The sequence below is a fragment of the Rhinopithecus roxellana genome, chromosome 12 (genome assembly GCF_007565055.1).
Source record: "Rhinopithecus roxellana isolate Shanxi Qingling chromosome 12, ASM756505v1, whole genome shotgun sequence".
In the NCBI taxonomy this organism is placed as follows: domain Eukaryota; kingdom Metazoa; phylum Chordata; class Mammalia; order Primates; family Cercopithecidae; genus Rhinopithecus; species Rhinopithecus roxellana.
In genome coordinates, this window is record NC_044560.1 from 94,877,788 (window position 1) to 94,896,242 (window position 18,455).

Below are 18,455 nucleotides of genomic sequence, written 5' to 3' on the forward strand. Positions count from 1 at the left end.
TGTGAAGCACCCGGCACATTGCCAGGCACAGAGGAATCACTTGCTAGTCAGTAGCCTCTACGGCTGTCCGGATAGCACCATGGAGGGATGTGTCATCCAGTTACATCTGACTTTGTTCACAGTTGTCCACAGCTCCACCCACAGTCTAGCAGGCCCAGGCATGCTGGGTGGGCCAGCGCCTTTCTCCGTCACCACCTGACTCTCCCTGAGTGACTCATTCTCTCCTTCCATCTACAGCTCCCTGGGTGTACAGCTGCTGGGGCCAGGGTGGAGCCCTGCCCTCCTCAGAGCCTGGCCTACCTGTGCCAGGACTACCAGCCTTCCCCCTTCTCTCCAGGGACCTGGCTGCAGGGCCACAGCTGTCTAAAACAGGGACAGTGCCTTTCTCCCCACAGGTGCCCAGACGTGCTCCTCACACTGGTGGTGTGTGTGGGGGTGATTTCTGGTGGCTCGTGTACCTTGGCAAGTTTGTGGGCTGGGAGGGCCTTGACCCCAGAGCCCAGTCCACAGGGTCTGTCTGAGCTGTGGGGTGCGTGTGAGGCATGGGGGCCTGCCTGTGCCCCATTTCCACCTGCCCCGGCCCCACCCTTGGCCTCTCTGGCGCCTGCTGGCGGGCGTCAGCTCTGTCCACCATGTCCTCCATGAGTCCTGAGTCTTTTGTGAGCGATGTGGTTCGTGTGCACCTGTGTGCATGTGTGTGTGCGAGGGGGCACAGGAGTCTCGTCTCGTCTCCGTGCTGTGTGGGCAGATGAAGGTTGGCCTGTTTTTACTCTCTCTGTGTTTCTCCTTGTCTTTTTTTTATTCCCTCCTCATCTTCATCGCACTCTGCCATCAACCCAAACTCTCATCTCTCAGATCAGCGAGAAGGTTGGTCCTTTTCACTTCTTATCCATCTACAGTTCGCCCGTCAATGGGACGCGCCTGTCAGTAGGGCCCAGCGGGCTCGGTCAGCTCCCTCAGGCTCACTGCGCCGTGCCTGCCTGCCAGTCTCTTGTTTGGGCCGGCGGGCAGGCAGGACCAGGGGTGGGTGGGCAGCCCCCTGACCTGCATGTTCCTGCTGCTTGGGTCCCTGGTGCACCACGTGTCTGCATGTCCCCTTAGCCTGGTTCTCCTGCAAGGGTGGTGGGATGGGCATGCTGCATGGCATGAAACTGCACCCCACCTTTGCACCCAGGCCAGGCCAGCTATCTGATCCAGGTGGTGCTCAGGAATGGTTATGGGGGGCTGTGGTCAGAGAGAGGTGTAAGAGCTGTAGCGCTTTATGTGCACCTGTAGGACCTTTCACCGCCCTCCTCGCCCAGAGAGCCAGGCTCGGCCCAAAGCCCTCCTCGCCTAGAGAGCCAGGCTCGGCCCAAACCCCTCCTCGCCTAGAGACCCAGGCTCGGCACAAACCCCTCCTCGCCTAGAGACCCAGGCTCGGCACAAACCACTGGGACAGTAAGGCAAGAGGCTAGAATAGACTGTCCTCCCAATATCCTGTAGCACAGGGCAAAAGTCCTGCAGTGTGTACCCTGTCCTCGAGGCCCTCAGGTCCCCCACCAGGGCTCAATGGGGCAACCAGCCCTGGTCTGCCTCAGGGAGCTTGGTGTCCATGGCACAAGGTGAGTAGCGTCATCTTGGCACACTGAGGAAGTCTCCCATAAGGTTGTCTTTTCCTTCTCCAGCCAGATCCAAATTAAGAACCTCCTACCTGCCCCAGGCCCCTCTGCCCAAGCTTCCCAGCTAGCTCCCGTGTGTGTCTGAGGGTGGAATTTATTTAGCCCACCAGCCAGCTAACTGACATTCCTTAGCCTGGTGCTTTGCATTCGGACTCAAGTTGCTTCTACCTGGAGTGACTGAACGGTCAACTGCAGCTTAGCAAGATCCATATGGGAGCCTGGAAGTGGCCCTGAGTCAGCCACAAGTTTGGAAGGGTTTCCTGGAGACTGTCCTTGAGCCCATTCCCGAGCAGGCCTGTTTGGGGCTTGGTTTTCAGCTCCCCCCCACCGCCCCGGAGCCAGACCCCCACCCATGGTGCTGGGGTTGGCAGCCGGGGCTAGTGGTCCTTCATGTATCACTTGGTCTGTGTGGTCAGAGGAGACTCACCTGTCCACTGGGTTTTGGGGGTTCAGGACAGAAATGTAGGACAGGCTGAGCCTCAGGGAAGAGACCCAGGCCATCCCGGTTCCCTCTGCCACATCCTCCGTGGCTCGAATTTCCTCTGTGAGGGTGAGGGAGCCAGTCGAGAGGAGGGCTACAGCCTTGGCTCAGATGTCAGCTCCGAGCATCCATCCATATGCGCTCCTGAGTGCTGGGGCATTTCTGTTACACCATTTTGCTGACCGGGCAGATCTCCCAGGGCATTCAGAAAACAGTCATCAGCAGAGACAGCCCAGCCCACAGTGGCTCCTTCCATGCCCCTTCCTCTACCCTCCTGGTACCTCATCCCCTCCCTTTCCCCATCCCACCCCTACCCCACCCTATGGTCCCGCCAAAAATAAGCACATGCACAAATATTTAGCGGAAAGGCAGAAATGAGTTTCTAAATATTCCAGGGGGATTTGCCGGGCTGGTAATTTGTTTGGTGCTGATAATTGCATCTTACATTTTTCCAGCTTTACTTAAAACTGTATGCCGGGTTTGCCGGCATTTAATTACTGCTCTGCGGCAGCCACAAGGTTATTTATTAAAGAGTTATTTTATCTTGATACAGTGGAGCCTGCCCCTCATCCCCTCCTTAATGTTGCGTTATTTTCATCAGAGAAATTTCTCTGAGTGAATGCAGATTGCGGGGCTGCCTCCCCCTGCGATTAGGCTGTCACTCCACTGAATGCTGATGCCTCTGGGCTCCGCACCGCCCTATTATAGGGGGTTGTCAGCGCAAATAATTAGACTTAAAAGTTACAGCTGAAATATAATCCAGAAATGGCAGGGCCCTGTTTTGGAAATTGTCTATAAAATGTCAGCACTACGGATGCACAGGGAACGGTAATAGACCAGCATTGTTGGAGCCCAAGATTAGACCCGAAGTGCATTTTTCCCAGCTCAAGCTTTTCCTTCCCTGCTGTTGCTTCTGTCAATAGACTGTCCAGGGTGAGGCCTGCTCCTTTTTGGAGGCCTTGTGCCTGCAGCAGTGGGAGGAAGATGGTAGGGGCTGCTGCATGAGATGCCAGCCACTCCAGCCTGTTGGCGTGGGAGTGGCTGTCTGGGCAGGTCTCGGATGCAGGTCCCTGTTGGCACTTGGGATACAAGGAGGTTCTCCCTTGCCTGTTTCCCCCACCCTTCCTCTGTAGACATACCCTGACCTCCCTCACATGGAAAGTGTCTCAGTCGCAGTGAATTGTCTGCGTGGCTGAAGCCCAGTGTCCTTGTGAGAGTGAAGGTGGTGCGCCCAGGAGCTTCTGGCCCTGAGGCCCTTGCTTGGTGTTGCAGATGACCCTAAAGGCCACTACTGACCTCTCATGCTTATCCTTAGCCCCTAGAGTTCTCCCTGCCACCTGCATCTAGGAGGGAAAAAATAAACATAACTCTTTTGTGTTCCTGAAGCGCCTCAATTTCCTGACAGCGGCAGGAGTTGGAGGCTTTAGAAGGTGTGGCTCAGGGCATTGGCCTGACCTCCAGGGTTGGTCCATGAGGTCTGCCTTTTGGCCTGAAGACCCTGTCCTCCAGGGACTATTTGGGGGTAAAGTCCAGTCAGGTTTCTAGATTGGTGCCCAGGGTTTATTGGCCAAGGACCTACTTCCTTCTGCTGGGGCTCTTTGTCCTGGTATCCAGCGACCTGATTAGGCCCCATGATTCCACCACTGGCCGGGGTCAAGCCTGCAGTCATCACTTCTCCCCAGCACAGGCTTTCTAAACCCATTCTTATGCCCGCTGGAGCAGCGTCCTCTCCTGCCAGCGTCTGTTAATTCTGATGCTTCTCCCCAGAGCCTTCTGGGTTTTTTTTTTTTTTTTCAGGCCTGTCAGCCAGGGCTCGGAAGGGTGACAGTTTTTCATCACACAGACCTACTTCTACTACGTATATAAACTTGGTCATGCGGCTTGGTTTTAAGTCAGTTCCCTTGACTGTAATTGGCAGGTGATAGCATCTACAGCGTGGAAACCTGCACCTAGTAGGTGCTTAAGCATAGCTTCCCTTCCCATGAAGAGGAGGAGACGGGGCACCCACTGGCCGAGAGGACAGGAGAGATTTGGTTCATTAAGGCTGCTCCTCTGTGCTGCCCCCACCCTGCTTCCATGGCAGGCCTGGACTTGATCTGCAAACAGACCTGCCTGCCTGTGCCCATCCCTGAGGCCCATCTCCAGAGCAGAGGGAGGGCACACACCACCAGGCTGGGTGGTAGTCCTGGCTAAGCCTCCTGCTCTCACCTTGGACCATTTAGAGAGCATGCTCAGAGAGTCCTTTGTTGCCATGAGACACTTGCCAGCCATGCCCCGGGATCCACCTGTTCTGCCACAAGAACTGTGTCTGTGACATGCTGTCATCGTTTAGGTAGAGACTCTTGGCACTAGAACAGATGACAGAAACCCACTTATACCAGTGTAAGCAAAACAAGGAACTCTTGTGTTACAAACCTGAAAAATGTAGTAGATTTGGTGTTGGGCAGGGCTAGATCCAGGTACTTAAACAGGTTGGCCAGGCATTTGTCTGTCTGTTTCTGGCTCTCCTCTCCTCTGTCGACATCTTTGTTCTCAAACGGCTTTTCCTGTGTGTTGGGAAAAGCCATCCCCAACTGCTCTAAGCTTAGCTACCTCAGTAGAGAGAGAAGGTCGCTTTTCTAATAGTTTCTGCAGAAGTCCAAAGGCTGTTTCTACATAGTCAGATCTGGGTCACACGCCCCATGTACCAAGAATGGGGGTAGAAGTGGTTTCCCTAAAGACAATGGGAGTGCTGATTGATTTGAGGAGAAGGCAGAATGCTGAATGTCTACAAGACACTCTCATCCCCTAGGTGAACCTGGGGACACAGATCCAGCCCACCAGCACCTGTCAGGCCTGGCCTCCTCTGGGACTGCCAGGGTTTGGATTCTGTCTGGAGCACCGAAGTAAGGCAGGTTGTGGAAGGGGTTGAAGCAAGTGCTAAGTTAGGTAGGGTCTTGTAGGCTAGGCAGAGGTGTCACTGGGAGCCATGCAGGAGCTTGTTAAACAGGGAGTGGCATCAGATTTGTGCCAGCTGTTTCTGGAGAGCCGGTGAGCAGGAATTGGAGCGGGGAACAACAAGGCAGGAGGACCAACGCAGAACCCATTTCAGCAACCCAGGGAAGGATGATGGTGCTTGGACTTTGGTGGTGGCAGTTGCTTCTGCGTCTGGAGAGAAATACATGGATTCAAAAGATGTATTAGGCCACCCCGTTGACAGGACCTGGTGACTTGCTGAATGTCTGATCTCTGAGTCTCAGTTTTGACCCCTGTGTAGTGAGGTCAGATGTTGGACCGGGTGGTCTCTGCAGTTGCTTCTAGCTCTGGTCTGTGATTTGGGGCTGCACGAGCAGCATTGTCTGGTGCTTATAGTGGAGGTGCTCCTGATGTGGTGCTGTGGGGTCTTTGCATGCCTGGGATCCCCAGTGAGGTTCCTCAGAGACCAGTGCTCTCAGCAGTGCTCTTGGGTACTGACTAGCCTGCTGCCTGCTGCCTCTGGCCCTGCGTGTGAGAGTGCCCGTGTAGGGCACACCTTGGCCTCTGCTCACCAGCTGCATGGCCCATCTGCATGCCAGGCATGCCTGCCCACGGCTGGGTTTCGTCACCTTCTTTCCCTCTGCATGCTCCTGTGTCTCTGCCAAGCTTACAACTTCAGGGGGGTGGTTCTAGGCTATACCCTGGACTGAGAAGCTCAGAACAGCTTCCAGCCAGGAGAGTCCAAGGCTGGAGGTCGTGGCCAGGCACAGCCACCCTCCCCTTGAGACCCTTGTTTGTTGGCGCAGGAAGCCGTCTGTTTGGCGCCCTCATCATGTTACTGCCATCGTCATGCCCATCCTGCCCGCGGACCACGTCCCTGCCTGCCCTGACCCCTGCCCAGCCCTCCTGAGGGCAGCCCCTTTGCTTGGGTTCCCAGATTGTGCCCTGAGCATGGCTGAGACCTTGGCAGGCGGCGCCACCACTTAACCTTATTTCTTCCCCTCAGGCTATGGCCTGGAGGTGGAGGCAGTGACTCCACAGCAGGTGGCTGTGGCCCTCTGGACTGACCTTCTGCCCCGCCCAGCCGTGCTCAGAGGACCCTCCACCCTAGGGCCTGCTTTCTCTCCCTGGTGCCCCAGCCAGGAGCAGGCAGAGATGGGCCCTGGAGGACAACCCGGGTTGTGGTCCTGACCAGGCCTGGACCTTGTACTGAGTCCCTGTGTGACCCTGGGCAGACAGGAGCTTCCTGACAGGCCTCAGCTTCCTAGGCTATAAAATGGGAGATTGGTTGCAAGATCTCTCATTGAGTAAGACATTGTGTTCCAGACAGCCCCTGAGTGTGGGGGCCACTTCTAGGCTGGAAGTGGGTGGGGTGGGAGTGGATGGTGAGCTGGGGTCCGGTGGTGCCACCCCTCTGAGCGTGGGTTTGGCTCTAACTAGAGGGGCTACCTGGATGAGGGGCCCCTGCCCTTCCATGCAGCCGTGTGTTCTGCCCGGCCTGTGAGTGCCTCTCTCCCTCCTCCTGCAGTGCGCCGCGTGGCTCCTCGTTTCTCCATCCCACCCAGCAGCCAGGAGGTGATGCCAGGCGGCAGCGTGAACCTGACATGTGTGGCAGTGGGTGCGCCCATGCCCTACGTGAAGTGGATGATGGGGGTCGAGGAGCTCACCAAGGAGGATGAGATGCCAGTCGGCCGCAACGTCCTGGAGCTCAGCAATGTCGTGCGCTCCGCCAACTACACCTGTGTGGCTATCTCCTCACTGGGCATGATCGAGGCCACAGCCCAGGTCACAGTGAAAGGTGAGTGTGGCAGGTGCTGTGACCAGTACCCTCCCTGTCATCCGGGAGGTCCTGGTGGCGGGCGAATGTGAGCTGACTGCCATGGGCACAGGCATGGCTGAGGGATTCTTACCCTTTCCTGGGTGTCCCTGCCCTGGGGTCCTCCAGCCCTTAGAGGGAGGGAGGGAGGGATTTCCCTTTTTAGCCGGCTTAATGATAATAGTTAAGGCATATTGAGTTTCTCGGTGGCAGAGAGCATGCTAGCAAGCACAGTTTCTTTTGTTTTTTTCTGTTTTATCCTGGGAGATAGGTGCTCTTATTATTTCCATTTTTCAGATAAGGGAACCGAGGTACAGAGAGGGTATATCACTTGCCCAGGGTCACACAAAAATAAATGACAGAGCAGGAACTTAAACCCAGTGTGGTCTGAATCCATAACTCTCCCTCCTAACCACTATATAGTACCAGACCTTCAGGTGTAATAGCTTCCCAGCAAGAAGGATGTGGTAAAATAATAGGGGAAGTGGGTTCTCTCTGTCCTGGGGACAGGCACACGTATTACACATATGTTATATATATGTAACAGATTCTGGCCGGGCACGGTGGCCCATTCCTGTAATCCTAGTGCTTTGGAAGGCCAAGTTGGAAGGATTGCTTGAGCTCAGGAGTTTGAGACCAGCCCAGTTAACATAGTGAGACCCCATCTCTACAAAAAAAAAATTCAAAGTTGTGCATGGTGGCACACACCTGTGGCCCAGCTACTTGGGAGGCTGAGACAGGAGGATCGCTTGAGCCTGGGAGGATGAGGCTGCAGTGATTCAGTGAGCCATGATCACACCACTGCACTCCAGCCTGAGTGACAGTGAGACCCTATGAAAAAAGAAAAGATTCCTCTCTACTAAAAATACAAAAAATTAGCCGGGCGAGGTGGCGGGCGCCTGTAGTCCCAGCTACTCAGGAGGCTGAGGCAGGAGAATGGCGTAAACCCGGGAGGCGGAGCTTGCAGTGAGCCGAGATCGCGCCACTGCACTCCAGCCTGGACGACAGAGCGAGACTCCGTCTCAAAAAAAAAAAAAAAAAAAAGAAAAGAAAAAAAAGAAAAGATTCCTTCCTGGTCTCCCTTGCTTCAATTCTCAACAGCCTCTGATCCATTATCTATTTTGCAACTTGAGTGATCTTTAAAAAAATGTAATTCAGGATCAAGTCACTTCCTTTTGGGAAAGGGAGAAACACCTTCCAGTGGCTTCCCGTTGGTTTAGGATACAGATCAGGATCCTCACTGTGGTCTCCCAGGGCCGCTGGCTTCCCACCCTGTCACAAGCCAGCTGCCCAGACACACACTGCTTTCCGTCTGCCATGCTCCTTGTCCGGTCCCTTCTGTCACTGGCTCCATGTACCCCTCCAGGCCTCAGCTCGATGATGCTTTCCTTCCCTCATCACCCTATCCAAGGAGATTCCCTGGATCTTACTCCACCTCAGCGCCCTGATTCTTGCTGTGCTTGCACCTGCCAGAATAATGAGTACGATCGACTCGTGAATTGATTCTCTCTCGTACTGAGGTGTAAACTCCATGAGAGCAGGGATGTGACTGTGTGGCATTGTAGCCCCAGCACAGTGTCTGGCATTGAGTGGGTGCTTGTTAATTATTTATTGAATGATTGTGGACTCAGGGCCTTCCCACTTCAATTTGAGCCAAGCCACAAGGTCTGTGGGGCCGGCAGCCCCATCACTCTTTCTAAAATTCTGGGCCAATCCCTAAGGAAATATCTCCCCTTCCCCTGCCTATTACATGTACTCTCCACCACGTGAGCTCAGGTGACCTGCAGAGGCAGGTAGCTGCTACCCAGTCTGGGTGCCTTTCATCTATATGGGACTGCAAGGGTCACCTCACCTCCAGGTCTGTTTGTTAGATGAGTCTTGTGTACTGATGGGAGGGTCCAGTGAGTCCCACAGTTGATATGTGTACATACTAGATGACCCAAGGCCCGGGGGCCACCTGGCCACCATCCGCCATGTGTGCCTTCAGAGGTCACCATAAGCTTTTCTGGACATTTTTCAAGGTAGGCTGTGGGTATCAGCCACACTCAGGTGGCCCCACCAGGTATCCTGGATAATCCCCAAGTATAGGGTTGGTTCCTAAGGATCTTGACCTCGGGCAGCTTTGAGCCTTCCACTTTGTCTCCAGCTCTGCCGAAGCCTCCGATTGATCTTGTGGTGACGGAGACAACTGCCACCAGTGTCACCCTCACCTGGGACTCTGGGAACTCAGAGCCTATATCCTACTATGGCATCCAGTACCGCGCAGCGGGCACGGAGGGCCCCTTTCAGGAGGTGGATGGTGTGGCCACCACCCGCTACAGCATTGGCGGCCTCAGTCCTTTCTCGGAATATGCCTTCCGCGTGCTGGCGGTGAACAGCATCGGGCGAGGGCCGCCCAGCGAGGCAGTGCGGGCACGCACGGGAGAACAGGCGCCCTCCAGCCCACCGCGCCGCGTGCAGGCACGCATGCTGAGTGCCAGCACAATGCTGGTGCAGTGGGAGCCTCCTGAGGAGCCCAACGGCCTGGTGCGAGGATACCGCGTCTACTATACTCCGGACTCCCGCCGCCCCCCGAGTGCCTGGCACAAGCACAACACCGACGCGGGGCTCCTCACCACCGTGGGCAGCCTGCTGCCTGGCATCACCTACAGCTTGCGCGTGCTTGCCTTCACCGCTGTGGGCGACGGCCCTCCCAGCCCCACCATCCAGGTCAAGACGCAGCAGGGAGGTAGGTGGGGGCACGCTGGCTGGGCAGCCGACAGCAGAGAAGGGGAGGCTGAGGTTGTGGCGGCACCTCTCCCCTTCCCTCGGCTGTGAGGTTGGGGGCTGTTGGGAGGATCAAGGTGCCATATTCCATAGATGTATGGTCAGTTGGGATGTAGGATAAGGGTGTGAGATTAGGGTCTGCGTTCCTCGGCCCCCTCTTCCCTGGGCGCTCCTGACCTCACGCAGGTGAGGCTGACCTGCGTGGTGTGGGGTGTTGCAGTGCCTGCCCAGCCCGCGGACTTCCAGGCCGAGGTGGAGTCGGACACCAGGATCCAGCTCTCGTGGCTGCTGCCCCCTCAGGAGCGAATCATCATGTATGAGCTGGTGTACTGGGTGGCAGAGGACGAAGACCAACAGGTGTGCAGCGGGCAGAGAAGTGCTGAGGGGGTCTCCTGGTCCCTGAGGATCTGCAATGGGTTTAACCCCAGGAGGGTGTTTTCTGGATTCTGTGGCTTGTGTGGGCACAGCCTGTAAGGTTTCTGCTGGAGGCTTGGTGGCGCATGCGTGCCATGTGGCCTGCACAGCCTGTATGATTCTGGAGTCATACAGGCTGTATGACTCTTTGCTGGGGGCCGAGAGTCAAGGCAGACCCCAGGGTCTGCCTTGAATTTGCTAGGCTCTGTGGCTCACATGACTGGCAGAACCCTAAAGGTTCCCCAGAAGCCATGTGTTCCAGGTGGCTCCCGTGGCCCATGTGGTCTGTGAGGCTCCTGTGGCATGGGCTAAGCCCTGAGTTGCTTGTGTGGTCCATGTGGCCTTATGGTGTGGAGCCAGTCCTGGAGCCATGGTGGGTCCAGAGGTGTCACATTGCAGCCCATGTTGGGAACAACCTCTGAGTGACCTTTGAGCTCAGAGCTGTCAGTGAGTGCTCCCTGCTCTTCCAGCACAAGGTGACCTTCGACCCAACCTCCTCCTACACACTAGAGGACCTGAAGCCCGACACACTCTACCGCTTCCAGCTGGCTGCGCGCTCAGATATGGGGGTGGGCGTCTTCACCCCCACCATTGAGGCCCGCACAGCACAGTCCAGTAAGTGTCTCCCGAGTCCACTGCCTGTTTCACCTGGGTTGGGGGACACACACACACACACACACACACACACACACACACATCCTTCCCCCTCAACCAGGCGGGTGGGGTGGTCAGGTCTGCTAGCCAAACGGACTCTGGCCTGGGCTCTGATTTTGGGCCTCGGGAGAGGGCCAGGTAAGTGCCTCCCAATCTGTCCAGTCCAGGCGGCTGCTGCCCTCCCTGCTCCCTACCCAGCCTCCTGCCCCTCCTCCCGCCCATGCCCCACATGCTGCCCAGGTAAGTTTTGTGTCTGTGCCTCATCTCCATCCCCACTCTGTGCTGGTCACATTAGCTGATGGGCCGTCCTCGGTGGGTCTGCTGCGTCCCAGACCTGCTTTGGTGGCTGTTTCTCCTCCCCATGGCCCCGCGTCTCATCTCCCCATCACCCACATTCCCTTCCTCATACCCCCGATAAAAGTTACCTGGGCGTCATGTGATCACCTTCAGCTGACTGCACGCGGGGACAGGTCTGAAAATGCGGCCATGTGACCCAGCCTGCCCACGTGGGCATTGAATTGTAACCATGTGGCCTTGCAGGGGACTGTCTGCAAGGCTGTCTGTGTGATGACTCTGGTATTGTGTGTTACTATATTCAGCGTGTGTGAGACTCTGATGCTGCAGCTGTGGGAGTGGCACTGCCCATGAATGTGAGTGTGACCATACCTGACCAGCTGGCTGTGCAGCACCTGTGTATGTGTGTCGGTGGATCTTGGGCATGACCCTTGTCTTTGTGGGTAACTCTGTGGCCTGACCCTGTGACCGTGTTTGTGGGTCTCGGTAGTCCCCACAGAGTAGACTGAGTATGTGTGTGACTCTGTGGTTGCTGCTGGGTGGCCTATGTGTGGTCACACAGCCACAGTCCGCTGCTGTGTGAGACTCTCTGTGATAGGGTGTCACGAATGTGACTGTGACTGGGTAGCATTGTGGAATTGAGATGGTGACCACATCTGATGTGGCCATGTGATGACCATAAGCATGGTGGTGTCTGAAGTGGTCCTTATGAAGTGGGACCATGTGCATGTACCAGTGATGTCAAGAGGCTGTGTGTGACCTTGTGTTTGTGGATTCATTCCAGAAGCACCTGCTGTGCTCCAGCTGGGGGCCAGGCCCCATGCACAGTACAGGGCTGGCAGCATAACCAGACACATGGCGTCTGCCCATGGGGATCCCGCATTCCAGCAGGGCAGACAGACATTGCACCTGTAATTACCCAGATGAGCTTTTTTATTTTATTTTTTGAGATGGAGTTTTGCTCTTGTCACCCAGGCTGGAGAACAATGGCACCATCTTGGCTCACTGTAACCTCTGCCTGCTGGGGTAAAATGATTCTCCTGCCATAGCCTCCCGAGTAGGTGGGATTGCAGGCGACCACTACCACGCCTGGCTAATTTTTGTATTTTTAGTAAAGACAATTTCACCATGTTGGCCAGGCTGGTCTCTAACTCCTGACCTCAGGTGATCCACCCACCTCGGCCTCCGCAAAGTGCTCCCAAAGTACCAGGATTATAGGCATGAGCCACCGCACCTGACCTCCAAATGAGCTTTTAATGACATTTGTGTAAAGTAGGATGGAAGAGCCGGGCGTGGTGGCTCACGTCTGTAATCCTGGCACTTTGGAAGTCCGAGGAGGGCAGATCATCTGAGGTCGGGAGTTCGATACCAGCCTGACCAACACAGAGAGGCTCCGTCTCTACTAAAAAATACAAAATTAGCTGGGCGTGGTGCCACATGACTGTAATCCCAGCTACTCAGGAGGCTGAGGCAGGAGAATTGCTTGAGCTGGGAGGGGGAGGTTGTGGTGAGCCGAGATTGCACCATTGCACTCCAGCCTGGGCAGCAAGAGTGAAAATCCATCTCAAAAAAAAAAAAGGTAGGATGGAAGAGGCAGGTTGGAGAGATGATGAGACCTCCTTTGACCTGAGGGGTCAAAAAGGGTTGCCTTGGGGAAGTGACACTTCCCCAAGGCCTGAAGGAAGAGCGGGAGCCAACTAGTAAATGAACAGGAGCAGGGAGCACACAGGCCTTGGGGAGAGTCTGCAGGCCTGAAGGCCCTCCAGCTGCAAGGCTCGTGGTTATGGTCACTGGGTAAGCAGCAGGCCAGTGTGGTTGCAGTAGCTGCCGGAGCTATGGCAGGGCCTTGGGGATACAGGGTAGGCAGGAGGGCTGACTCTGACTGCTCTGTGAGAATGGACAGGGCAGCCTGCGAGGAGGCAGAGACCAGTTAGGAGGCTTTGAAGCGGTCCGGGGAAAAGATGGTGGCCCAGGTGAGATGATGGTGGTGGATCTGAGAACTGTCAGGCATGCTGGCTGATCAGACTTGGTGATGGGTTATGAATAGGGGCCCAGAGGGGAGGGAAATGGAGGTGAATCTTGTTTCTGGTGTGTTAACCTGGGAGGCGGGTGGTGCTGGCGCGGGATGGGAAATGGGGCAGAGGCAGGTGTGAAGACTGCAGCTGGTCTCAGACACCCAAGTTCAAGATGCCGTGTGCCATCCACATGGCAGAGTTTGGCATGCTGTGGGAATCCAGGGCTGGGCCGGAGCCGAAGGACCCTGAGAAGAAAGACTGCAGAGGAGAGGAAATCAGGGGAGGGGAGCGACTTGGAGCTTGGAAGGAGAGAAAGTTTCAAGAAGTAGACGAGATGCTGCTGAGTGGTCAGGAGTACCTGTTGGACCGAGCAACATAGAAGAGTGGCCCTGGAGACGAAGTTTGGTGCATGGTAGGACAAAAGCTGGTGCGTGTTTCATGAGGCCTGTGTGGGTGCTGAGGATGTGGAGGCAGCAAGCCCAGACGTTGCCAGAAAGTGTAGCTCTGAACGAGGGGACCATTATGGCTAGAGAGGGCTGTGGGGCTGAGGGTGGGATCTTTCTTTCTTTTCTTTCTTTTCTTTCTTTTCTTTCTTTTCTTCTTTCTTTTCTTTTCTTTTCTTTTCTTTTCCTTTCCCTTCCTTCCTTCCTCCCTCCCTCCCTCCCTCCCTCCCTCCCTCCCTCCCTCCCTCCCTCCCTTCCTCCCTTCCTTCCTTCTTTCATGAGACAAAGTACAAAGTGTCACTCTGTCTCCCAGGCTGGAGTGCAATGGCACGATCTTGGCTCATTGCAACCTCCGTCCACCTCCCGGATTCAGGTGATTCTCCTGCCTCAGCCTCCCAAGTAGCTGAGATTGTACCATGCCCAGCTAATTTTTGTATTTTTAGTAGAGACGGGGTTTCACCATGTTGACCGGCCTAGGAATATGAACTTCTGACCTCAGGTGATCCATCTGCCTTGGCCTCCCAAAGTGCTGGGATTACAGTGTGAGCCACCGCACCCGGCCTGGGATTTTTCTTTTAAGATGGGAAAATCTCAAGCATATTTAAATGCTATTGGAAACAGTCAATAGGAAAAAAAGAAGCCATGGATAAGAGGATAACTGGTGGAGCCTCGGGAGGTGGAGAGAAGGGGCACAGCATTGGTGGTGGGAGAGCTTAGCCTTGTTCAGGGTGGCTCAACTCTCCATTCTCATGGGTGGAAAGGAGAGAATCACTGCAGATGCAAGTAGAGTCGGGGGTTGTAGCAAGAGATGGAGAGAGCTGCTGCGAAAGTCCAGTCTTCTCTGCGGAGTGGGAGACATAGTCATGTGCAGGAAAAGGGAGCTGGAGGTCTGCGGAGCGTGGAGGAGGGGGACTGTGTTTCGTGTGAGGTGCCAGAGCGAGCCAGGCAGGAAGCAGAAATAGGTAACATAAAAGGTCCTGGAGGATGAGGCCTCTGGGGACATGTGCATAGGATGCCATCCTGCCCCAGTGCTGCTGTAGAGAAGGCGGGGGAGAGTTGGATTCATCTAGCGCTTGGCACAGGCCAGGAAGGAGCATGGAAAGATCAGGAGGTGAGGGACTTTGCGATATTAGTGAGAGTGTGGTAGGTGGTGGACTGTGGAAGCTGAACATGGAGAGTGGGAAGGACAAGGTTGACGGACAGGCATCCCGAGGAGCTGGCGAGCAGGCGCAGTGCCCAGGACCTGGAGTGACTGAGCAAGGACAAGGGGTAGGGTCTGCGAGAGGATGTTAGAGCCCATGATTCTGGAGGGAGGGCCATCCCCAGTACTAGCAGCCTCCAGGGCATAACCACAGCTGTGTAGGGGAGGAGAAAGTCTGGAGATGAGGGGCTCTGGGGCCAGTGGGTCAGGGGGCTGCTGAAGTCCTCATGGCAGGGGGTGGTGACAGAACTTGAAGAGGAAACCTGTGCATTTCAGCAGAGTCCTCGGTGGGCGTGGAGTCTGGACGCATCACTGGACACAAGGAGACACATGTCTGCCTCCTAATTCCCAAGGAAGCTGTTGAGTGAGGGCACCTCTGTTGGGTACTCTTTCTCCAAACCCCAGGGGGCATTGGCCTTCATGTCCAGTCTCCAGTTGGAGATTCCCTGTGGCACTGGCTAAGAGACCATTTCCAGGCAGGCACAGGTGAAGGCTGCCTTATGCCAAAAGGGCCACTGGGGCCACTCTTCCTCAGAAGAGCAGAACTGTGCGGCACAGTGGGCATGAAGCAGTTCTCCATATGTGACTGTGTGTGTGGGTGGTGGTGGGATGGCCACGTGCTTGTGTGTATCTGATATCGTGTATGTTTTGTGTAAGGCGGCATATGTGTGGGAGAGACCTCGTGTGAGAGAACTCGAAGCTGCGTCGGAACTAGAAGACATTGTGTGAGAGACTGTGTGGCAGATGCCGTGTGTGAGACACCAAGGTGCTAAGGGTGTGTGATACTCTGTGTATGTGTGAGTCTGTGTGACACACACTGATACTCCAAGACATTGTGTGTGTGAGACACTGAGACACCAAGTATATGCATGAGACACCCTGTGTGTGACTGTGTGAGAGGCGTGTGTGAAGCACTGAGACTGTGAGGGACACTGTGGAGAGGCACAGAGACTGTGTGTATGTGAGGCTGTGTGAGAGTCAGTGTGTGTGATACTGTGTGTGTATCACCGTGCGTGTGGGAGAGAGGGAGGCAGGTCAGAGGGAGTCAGGCGTCCTTGGCGAGAGTGGCAGCAGCCTGCCTGGAGGGACCCTGGGATGGTCATTTCAGCACCTGAGGGGTAGCCTGCCCGGGTGAGTCTCCAGTCCACTGTGACTCAGTCATTGTGCCTGTGATCCCCACCCTCCATCTGCTTGCTTCCCCCCCCATTTGTCTTCCCCAGCCCCCTCCGCCCCTCCCCAGAAGGTGATGTGTGTGAGCACGGGCTCCACCACGGTCCGGGTAAGTTGGGTCCCGCCACCTGCCGACAGCCGCAACGGCGTTATCACCCAGTACTCCGTGGCCTACGAGGCGGTGGACGGCGAAGACCGCAGGCGGCATGTGGTGGATGGCATCAGCCGCGAGCACTCCAGCTGGGACCTGGTGGGCCTGGAGAAGTGGACGGAGTATCGGGTGTGGGTGCGGGCACACACAGATGTGGGCCCCGGCCCCGAGAGCAGCCCGGTGCTGGTGCGCACCGATGAGGACGGTAGGCAGTGCCACTGGGGCGGGAGGGGAGGAGTTCTGCCTCAGACACCACCCGCCAAGCACCCCAGGGCTTTCCTTTCCCTATCACAGACCCAGGTCAATTCATCTTTCTCGTTCAGGCTTAGTGGCCCAGAGTGGGGGGATGTCACTTATGGGATAACTTAGGCCCAAATCCCAGCCTTTGGGGCTGTCTCCAAAGGAGCTGAAGTCTTCACAGGCTAAGATGGGAGATGCAGCCCTGTCTAAGATTTGAAAGGTCAAGATTGGGAAGATTGGTGCAAAAGATACTCAAAGTAGAATCAGCAAGACTCCACGTTGGCTGGACATTGGCATGATTTGAGGCCTAGGAAGAGTCAGGACAGGTTGTGCTGACTGGGGGTGGTCAAAGACCTGGTGTCCCACCTCTACCTGTTCCCCCATGTTGACCCTACCCACCAAGTGACAGGCCTGGGCCAGAGGGGTGGTCAGGGCCAGTCCTGGGCTCTTACCCGCAGCAAGCAGAGGGAGCCTTCCTTGTGCCTCACCAGGGACAGATGATCTAAGGAAACTATATTAGGGCCTTTCCTGGGGGAGTGGGGTGCTGAGGCAGGACCCTCGAGTTTGCTGTGCCCACCTGTGCCAGGGTCGATACCTCCAGGCCTGACTTCCTTCTCTACCTGACCCCCAGTGCCCAGCGGGCCTCCGCGGAAGGTGGAGGTGGAGCCACTGAACTCTACTGCTGTGCATGTCTACTGGAAGCTGCCTGTCCCCAGCAAGCAGCATGGCCAGATCCGTGGCTACCAGGTCACCTACGTGCGGCTGGAGAATGGCGAGCCCCGTGGACTCCCCATCATCCAAGACGTCATGCTAGCCGAGGCCCAGGTGCACCATTGGGTGGTGGTGGGGTGGCAGAGTGAGCACAGACCAGCAGGCACAAGCTCCCATTTGGGGCCCAGATACCCTCTTCCCCTGCTCGCCCTCAGCAGTGCTATGACTGCCTTTTGTTGGTTGTGAGACCCGAGATGCTTTGCAGCATCAGGGATTAGGCTGGGGGTTTTTTGGTGCGTGTGTGTGTGTGTGTGTATGTGTGTGTGATGGAGCTTCACTCTTGTCACCTCTGGAGTGCCTCCCGGGTTCAAGCAATTCTCCTGCCTCAGCCTCCTGAGTAGCTAGGATTACAGGCGCCTGCCACCACGCCCGGCTAATTTTTGTGCTTTTAGTAGAGACAGGGTTTCACCATGTTGGCCAGGCTGGTCTCGAACTCCTGACCTCAGGTGATCCGTCTGCCTCAGTCTCCCAAAGTGCTGAGATTACAGGTGTGAGCCACCCTGCCCCACCAGGCCAGGATTTTGAGATATGCCTTCTCCCTAGACAGTGCTGGACTGGCATCCACTCCTCCCACAAAAAGGGTAAAGAGAGTGCTCCGGGGCTGTCTTACCCCACTGGCAGCTACGGGTCTGTGGCTGCTACCGAGCTCTGTGAGTAGCCAAGCACAGTGTTGCCCTGCTCCTGGCCCCACAGGGAATGGTTCAGCCCCTGATGTTCACCCTCAAGGGCTAGGCCTGTTGGCCAGCCTCACACCTTCCTCTGTGCACGTCTGTCTTCCTGGGAGGATGGTCCTGCTCTTGAGCTTGGGGTGAGCTCCCTGGGGCCTTCCTTTCCCTACCACAGGCCCTGGGTATTCTGAACACTGGTTGCTATTCAGATGAAAAACTTGGAATGCTGGGAGGTTATGAGAGTAGTATGGAATTATTCAGCAAGTAGGTGGCTACACTTGGATAAGAAGCCATGTCTGTGGAACCCTAGGAAAGGGCTGCAGTTGCTATCATGAGCCCCCTCCCAAAAGACCCTGCTGGAGAGTGACAGCACCTGGTGTGGTGCTCTTGAGGTCTCCCCGTCCAGGAGCAGGGCCTGGGAGGGACCCACACACCCATCCCTGTCCAGCTTCTTACCCCTGCCTGGGCGGAGAGCAGGGGTGCATGTATCACTCGATGCTGTACACGCTGTGCAGAGGGGTGTCACCCACACAGACAGATTGGAGGCTCACCCCTCCAGCAGGGTTCAGCCTTCTGAAGCAAAATTCTTTCTGCCCAAAGGGTGCTCTCTTCCCCCTCTTAGCCTGCCCAGTGCTAAGGCATCCGGGGTAGAGGAGGCGGGCATGTGCACCCACCTGCATTCCTGGGGCAGGCTGAGGGCTCCTTGTGGAGCCTCAGTGAACACACCTACCCAGAAACATCCCAGGAATGGGTTTCCC

General features: G+C 55.9%; 1 protein-coding gene across 7 annotated transcripts in view; it reads left to right on the forward strand.

Moving 5' to 3' along the window:
• PTPRF (protein tyrosine phosphatase receptor type F) overlaps positions 1-18,455 on the forward strand; it is a 93,513-nt gene that overhangs the window by 51,843 nt on the left and 23,215 nt on the right. For all 7 annotated transcript variants that reach the window (XM_030942925.1, XM_030942922.1, XM_030942923.1 and 4 more), the window contains 6 exons: positions 6,623-6,892; positions 9,057-9,638; positions 9,897-10,033; positions 10,561-10,705; positions 15,918-16,223; positions 16,890-17,083. In XM_030942925.1, coding sequence (XP_030798785.1) covers positions 6,623-6,892; positions 9,057-9,638; positions 9,897-10,033; positions 10,561-10,705; positions 15,918-16,223; positions 16,890-17,083 — 1,634 coding nt within the window. The remainder of the gene's footprint in view (positions 1-6,622; positions 6,893-9,056; positions 9,639-9,896; positions 10,034-10,560; positions 10,706-15,917; positions 16,224-16,889; positions 17,084-18,455) is intronic.